The 6,367-nt window shown below is 49.4% G+C and overlaps 2 protein-coding genes across 2 annotated transcripts; both read left to right on the forward strand.

Annotated features, from left to right (window-relative positions):
- Nucleotides 1-759: 759 nt before the first annotated feature.
- On the forward strand, nt 760-2,679 carry LOC123188052 (chloroplast envelope quinone oxidoreductase homolog). Its single transcript, XM_044600366.1, has 5 exons — nt 760-862; nt 1,131-1,219; nt 1,470-1,611; nt 1,713-1,804; nt 1,927-2,679. The coding sequence occupies exons 1-5, from the start codon at nt 760-762 to the stop codon at nt 2,623-2,625; spliced, it is 1,125 nt and encodes a 374-aa protein (XP_044456301.1). The 3' UTR covers nt 2,626-2,679.
- Nucleotides 2,680-4,283: 1,604 nt separating this feature from the next.
- On the forward strand, nt 4,284-5,780 carry LOC123068626 (anthocyanidin 3-O-glucosyltransferase-like). The gene is made up of 3 exons (XM_044491262.1): nt 4,284-4,498; nt 4,682-4,795; nt 4,885-5,780. Exons 1-3 carry the CDS (start codon nt 4,291-4,293, stop codon nt 5,778-5,780), a joined length of 1,218 nt encoding a protein of 405 aa, XP_044347197.1. The 5' UTR covers nt 4,284-4,290.
- The last annotated feature ends 587 nt before the right edge of the window (nt 5,781-6,367 follow it).

Here is a 6,367-nt window from a genome sequence, read left to right on the forward strand (position 1 = left end):
CTTTTTCTCCTACTTGGACTAGGAAAGGGGGAAACCTACTCCTACTAAGAGTAGGAATCCCCCCTTGGGCGCGCCCCTTGAGGTCGGCCCTCCTCCTCCTCCCCTTCTTTATATACGGGGGAGGGGGTATAGACACACAAGTTGATTTCTTAGCCGTGTGCGGTGCCCCCCTCCACAAATTTCCACCTCGGTCATATTGTCGTAGTGCTTAGGTGAAGTCCTGCGTTGGTAACTTCATCACCGTCAACACACTATCGTGCTGACGAAACTCTCCCACAGCCTCAGCTAGATCTAGAGTTCGAGGGACGTACATTACCGAGCTGAACGTGTGCAGATCGCGGAGGTGCCGTGCGTTCTGTACTTGATCGGTTGGATCGCGAAGACGTTCGACTACATCAACCGCGTTACTCAACGCTTCCGCTTTCGGTCTACGAGGGTACGTAGACACACTCTTCCCTCTTGTTACTATGCATCTCCTAGATAGATCTTGCGTAATTGTAGGAAATTTTTTGAAATACTGCGTTCCTCAACACATGCACCGTCTCTCTTTCTTCTATTTTTAATAGTCAGGCAACAGCTCAGATGGGGATCGAGTAGCAGCTCAGATGGGTTGTCCATTTGCAACCAAATCTTGCTTTTTGTCCATGTATATTTAAGAAACAGTCTATTAATTTGTGACATTCATTTGCTTTAGCCAAACTACCGTGAACAACCTAAAGATTGTCTTCATTATTGAAAAAAGGTATTGTTGGTAGCAGGATGCAAGGAATGATTAGGATTGAAAATGTTACAAATAGCAGCAAAAGTTTTTTCGCCCATGACCGGTGGATCTGGGACTCTGTAGCAGCTCCCCAGGCTCACTGTTCGCACGTGATGGGTGACAGGACAAGGCACTGTTCTAGCTATGATTACTATTCATGTGTTCCGAAAATTGCAATGGGGGTAGTAGGCATGGTTCACATCTCGAGGAAAGCAATCAGGTGAGAACGATGTGATAAGAGGGTGCCCGACTCCCGGGAGTCAAAAGGCCATTGCCACATCCTTATATATCAGAACGTAGCAAGGCTTGGAACAACACACTCAGACGCCAGGCTTAGAAATTTGGCGCCCATCTAACTTATGTTTACAAGCTTCCCCAACAAAAGCAGCCCCAATTACAGGGTCGAAAATGCTGGCCGTGCAGTATTCATCTTGCGGCGGAGGTGTGAATGATCTCAAGGTATTTTTCTTCTAAGCGTTGGAAACTTCCGTGTCTCGTGTGTATTTACCAATATTGGCATACGATGTGGTTTCTTGACTAGTATGGCAGAGTAGATCACCTTGCTGGTTGATTGGTTTTTCTTGGACATAAACATTGGTTTTTTGATGAAGTACAAGGATATTGGAGCCCACACGTTGCGTACAATTTTTCTCATAAGATCTATATTTCCCTGAAGCTAACACATTAATTTGGAACCTGTCGAAAGCAGCATGTCCAAGTTCCAGTCCCATCAGCGAATAAGAACGAGGTTCTCATAAGAGTAGAAGCGGCAAGTATCAATCCAATCGACTGGAAGACACAAGATGGGAAGCTATGGCCTCTTCTACCTCGTACATTGCCTTTGATACCATGTACGTAATTATCATGTTTTTTTTTTCATTTTCTTGAGAATCAAGATGCACGCATACCATCAGTTCATGACTAGACATCTATCGTCAACCCTTTGCTACAGTGACTGATATTGCAGGAGTTGTCGTTGATGTTGGTCCTGATGTGCAACATGTCACGGCTGGAGATGAAGTGGTGGCCATGTTGCACCCTTTCGTAAGTATATCTCAGTTTTAACATGTGATTTCACTGCCGCCGCGTGTCGACAAACGGGTTTCTGTGATCATCATCTTTGAAATTTCCATCAATAATTCAAGCGGAGCTCTTCTACCTTTCAGCGTGGAGGTGGATTTGCAGAGTATGCTGTGGCATCCGCAAATTTGACCGTTAAGAGGCCGCCTGAGGTATCTGCTGCTGAGGGTGCCGGGCTTCCCGTTGCGGCAGCCAGTGCTTTGCAGGCACTGAGGTGTACCGGCGCCAAATTCGATGGTAGGAGTAGCCAGCCTCCTTTACACGTCCTCCTTACAGCTGCCTCCGGTGGCGTTGGCCTATACGCTGTGCAGCTCGCGAAGCTGGCAAACCTCCATGTTGCCGCTACCTGTGGAGCCCGAAACATGGAGCTCGTCAAGAGCCTGGGTGCAGAGGAGGTGCTGGACTACAATACACCAGAGGGGGCAAGCCTCAAGAGCACGTCCGGCAAGAAATACGACGGCGTTGTCCACTGTACCGTTGGCATAGGCTGGTCGACGTTCGCGCCATTGTTGTGCAGCTCCGGCAAATTAATTGATCTCACCCCAAACTTTTCGGCCTATGCCACCTCTCTCCTGCACTTGGTCACCTTCTCAAGGAAGCGCCTCGTTCCGCTACTTCTGAGACCCAATAAGGCGGACTTGGAGTTCTTGGTCGGGTTGGTGAAGGCCCGTAAGCTGAAGACCGTTATTGACTCGAGGTATCCGTTCAGCGATGCGGCCAGGGCGTGGCAGACAGCCATGGCTGGCCATGCCACCGGCAAGATCATCATTGACATGGGGACCTGATAGTCGTCATGCTCAATTAGCTTATTTCGCTCTGCTAATTAATTAAGCAGAACATGTGCTAGGTAATTTCTGTTATTGCTGTAAAAATATCATTTTGTTGGGCATGACAAACGTCAAGGTTATCTAGTCAAGAAGCTAGTGGATGATGTAATGCTTGTTTGCTACTCCCTCCATGCTATATTAGTTATCTAGTCACCAACCTTAAGATTAAGCAAGAGTGAGACACTTCTGCCGTTTAGGTGCATATGAGTTCTCCTTTAATGGAGATGGACCTTGCTTCAATTCATTCTTTGTTGCGGTCTGATGACTGCCCTCCGATAGAACTTGCTAGAGAAAGACTAAAATAAAATGAAGTATTTTTGTGCTTTTAGGGGTTTTCATTTTTTTGTTAGCAAAAAGGATTAGCTCACAAGTGATCAAATCATCTGCCTTGTAAAGATCGGTTCATCAACCTAAGCACCATTCATAAGTTGATAAACTAAGTCTAGAAGAGCCCTACTCCTAGATTTGGATTGAGTGCTTGTGAGATGAGATATAAAACACAAGTGTGCATGCAGCTCGTGCCTAATTAGGAAGAGAGATCCTGACTTAAGGCAAGAAACTCACTAATAAACAACTTTTTATTGAGCAAGGTTGGTGTTGGAAAACATTTCCAGACACTGGTGGTCAAAGAACACTGAATTGAATAAAGTTTCATTAGTTAATTAGTTGGGTGTCCGAGCCATATAATGTAGAATAAAGTTTTGCAATACATGCAAATCATGTAATGTCAATAGCAGCTTCATTTTACTGTACAGTGGACATAAAGTGTTTGTTTTTTGCGGGGGGACATAAAGTGTTTTAAAGATCAATAGTCGATTTTCTCACTCTAAAGAAAAGACCGACAATTAACTTCTGCAAATAATGGCGAACCTTGCTTTTGAATAATAATAAGGCACAAATTGAAAATGAGCGGTGCTGGCATTTTGTTTTGCTAGCTGGTATTGCTGTACTGAAGAGCATGGGTGTTGTCTGTATGTGATACTATTGGAAATTTTGTGTGCCATGCTAATAATTATGTGATGTTCTAAAATGATTTTTGTTGTCAATACTGTCTTTGATAGCGTAGGCCTACTCTCTTCGAAAAGAAAGGGGTAGGTAGTTCACCGGATGAGGCCAGCTACCACCATCCCATTCATGCACGCACCTACCTATCCATGCAGTCCACAAACGTCTGTTAGATGCTTGCTATAGGCTTATTAGTTAGTTGGTGTACGCGAGCGTGCCGTGTTGTTGATCTACATGCATGTGTGCATGCTCCCTTGATCAAAGAGCATTGTCACCTAGTTACTTCTTCTCGTCAATCCGTCTCAGGCCATTTGTGCGCGTTAGATCTAGATCCGATGGCTGACAGTGAAGGATGGCAAGCACACCATCATAACCAACTCATTTATTTTATAGAAAAAGTAGATATAATCAATGGATTTCGAGCTGTTCGGTTTGGCATCCATGGCAGATCCATATTCGGTTTTCTGGCGCTAAAATATTCTTCTACAAATGGAGCAAATCGAACAGAACTATTATGGTGACGCTACGTGCCGTCTGGCCAAGACTATATATAATGAGGGAGCACGTACTGTAGAAGTCAAATAATCTGTGCTCTACTGCACGTACTGACAGTACAAGATGTCGGCGGCCGTGCCGCACGTTGTGGTCATCGCTTTTCCCTTCGCCTCCCACGCCGTGAAGCTGTTCCGCCTAGCGCGCGCCCTCGCGGCGGCGGCACCGGCGGCCACCTTCTCCTTCCTCTCCACCGCCGCGCTGCTAAAGGAGCAGCAGAAGAAGCACGAGGACACTCTCGTGACGAACCTACGCTTCGTGGAGGTCCCGGACGGTCTATCACCGAGCTCGGATGGCGCCCCAGCGGTACCACCGCCGCACCCTATGGTGCGTCTCAAGCTCTTCATGGCGGCTGCTGAGGCTGGCACATTAAGGGAGGCGCTGGAGACGGCTCGCGCCTCCGCGGGCGGCGCCAGGGTGACCTGCGTCGTCGGGGACTCGTTCATGTGGATGGCAGCCAAGGCGGCCGCTGAGGTGGAGGCTCCATGGGTTGCCGTCTGGACCGGCGGTCCCAGCGCTCTCCTGGCGCACCTACGCGCTGACGCGTTGCGCGACGACGTCGGAGATAAAGGTACGCACTGCATGGCACGATGGATGATGAATTCAAGCTTTAGCTTAGGTGTGTCGCTGAATGCTCGAAATTAACAATGGCACTTGCAGCGGCGAGCCGAGCAGACGAGTTGCTAACCTCGCACCCGGGCCTCGGAAGCTACCGTGTCCGGGACCTCCCCAACGGCATCGTCTCCGGCGACATGAACTCGCCGATCGTCTCCTTGTTCCGCCGCATAGCGGAGCACCTTCCCCGCGCTGCCACCGCCGTCGCCTTCAACACCTTCCCGGGACTCCTCCCGGATGACCTCACCGCCGCTCTCGCCACGGAGCTCCCGGAGTGCCTTCCCGTCGGCCCCTTCCACCTTCTCCCATTCCCCGGCAATGACGACACCGTCGAGACCAGCGCCGACCCCCACGGATGCCTCGACTGGCTCGACCGCCACCCCGCCCGCGCCGTCGCATACGCCAGCTTCGGCACAGTGGTCACCGCCGTGGCAGGAAATCCGGAGGAACTACGCGAGCTCGCAGCCGGGCTGGGGTCCTCCGGCGCGCCGTTCCTCTGGTCGCTGCCGAAGGAGTCCTGGCCGCAGCTCCCGCCGGGGTTCCTGGACCTCGAGCGCGGCAAGGTGGTGCCGTGGGCGCCGCAGGCGGCCGTGCTGCGCCACGCGTCGGTTGGGGCCTTCGTCACGCACGCCGGGTGGGCCTCGGTGCTGGAGGGGGTGTCCGCCGGCGTGCCCATGGCATGTCGCCCCTTCTTCACCGACCAGAAGATGAACGCGCAGCTGGTGGCGCGTGTCTGGGGTTTCGACACGGTCTTGGAGGAGCCCATGAAGCGCGAGGCTGTTGCGGAAGCGGTGCCGTTGCTGCTCGCCGGTGATCAGGGCATCCGGATGTGGGAAAAGATGCAAGAGATGCAGCGCATCGCGGCCAGCGCGTTCGCGCCCGATGGCGGTAGCAGAGAAAACTTAGATAAGCTTGTCAAGATAGTCTGTGGAGAACTGTGATCTGCCATGGAAAGCTCCTCCTGTTTCATTTGTTTGATAGGCATTGTTGTTGGTTCCTGATATCTAGTGTTTATGATGGATGGATGGTCTATGATGCCACATTTCTAGTTGAGCTAATTCATATAAGACTACCCACAGTGGGAGTAACATAGACGGTAGCATCATATTTATCTAGGACCAGAGCCTACTAATTCTACTTGTGCCAGTCAGATCTTTTCTAGTCTTGTGATGCCAAGTGTTGCATGAATATTGGATCTGGACAAGTGATTTTTTTCAGATAACTGTTGCTTGAGTTGAGCATGTTTACTTGGGCTGCTCCATTTTATTTATCTTGATGGACTAAACATCACGTGTTTCTTTTCTAAGACACAAACATGTCTTATTGTTGAGCTTGTACATCATCACCAATTATTGCTAGTTAACAACTATTGTTGACTTGGTGAGCTGTAAGTCAGATTTGTACTCCAGATTTAATCTTGGATAAAAAGGAAATGCTCATCCTTGTGGGAAAAGATGCAACATATGCGGGGCTTTATCGATACGGGCAATTACTGGCTAATTACGGATGCCTTCCCACAATCTAAACC

Source organism: Triticum aestivum, chromosome 1A (assembly GCF_018294505.1).
Source record: "Triticum aestivum cultivar Chinese Spring chromosome 1A, IWGSC CS RefSeq v2.1, whole genome shotgun sequence".
In the NCBI taxonomy this organism is placed as follows: Eukaryota; Viridiplantae; Streptophyta; class Magnoliopsida; order Poales; family Poaceae; genus Triticum; species Triticum aestivum.

Excerpts from the sequence above, each read along its gene's own strand:
- LOC123188052 (XM_044600366.1), top strand. The coding sequence starts at position 760 with ATGCAAGGAATGATTAGGATTGAAAATGTTACAAATAGCAGCAAAAGT. Across the intron at positions 863-1,130 it reads AGCAGCTCCCCAGGCTCACT|CTTCCCCAACAAAAGCAGCC; the intron begins GTTCGCACGTGA and ends TATGTTTACAAG. Across the intron at positions 1,220-1,469 it reads GAGGTGTGAATGATCTCAAG|CATGTCCAAGTTCCAGTCCC; the intron begins GTATTTTTCTTC and ends TGTCGAAAGCAG.
- LOC123068626 (XM_044491262.1), top strand. The coding sequence starts at position 4,291 with ATGTCGGCGGCCGTGCCGCACGTTGTGGTCATCGCTTTTCCCTTCGCC. Across the intron at positions 4,499-4,681 it reads CTTCGTGGAGGTCCCGGACG|CCAAGGCGGCCGCTGAGGTG; the intron begins GTCTATCACCGA and ends TGTGGATGGCAG. Across the intron at positions 4,796-4,884 it reads CGACGACGTCGGAGATAAAG|CGGCGAGCCGAGCAGACGAG; the intron begins GTACGCACTGCA and ends TGGCACTTGCAG.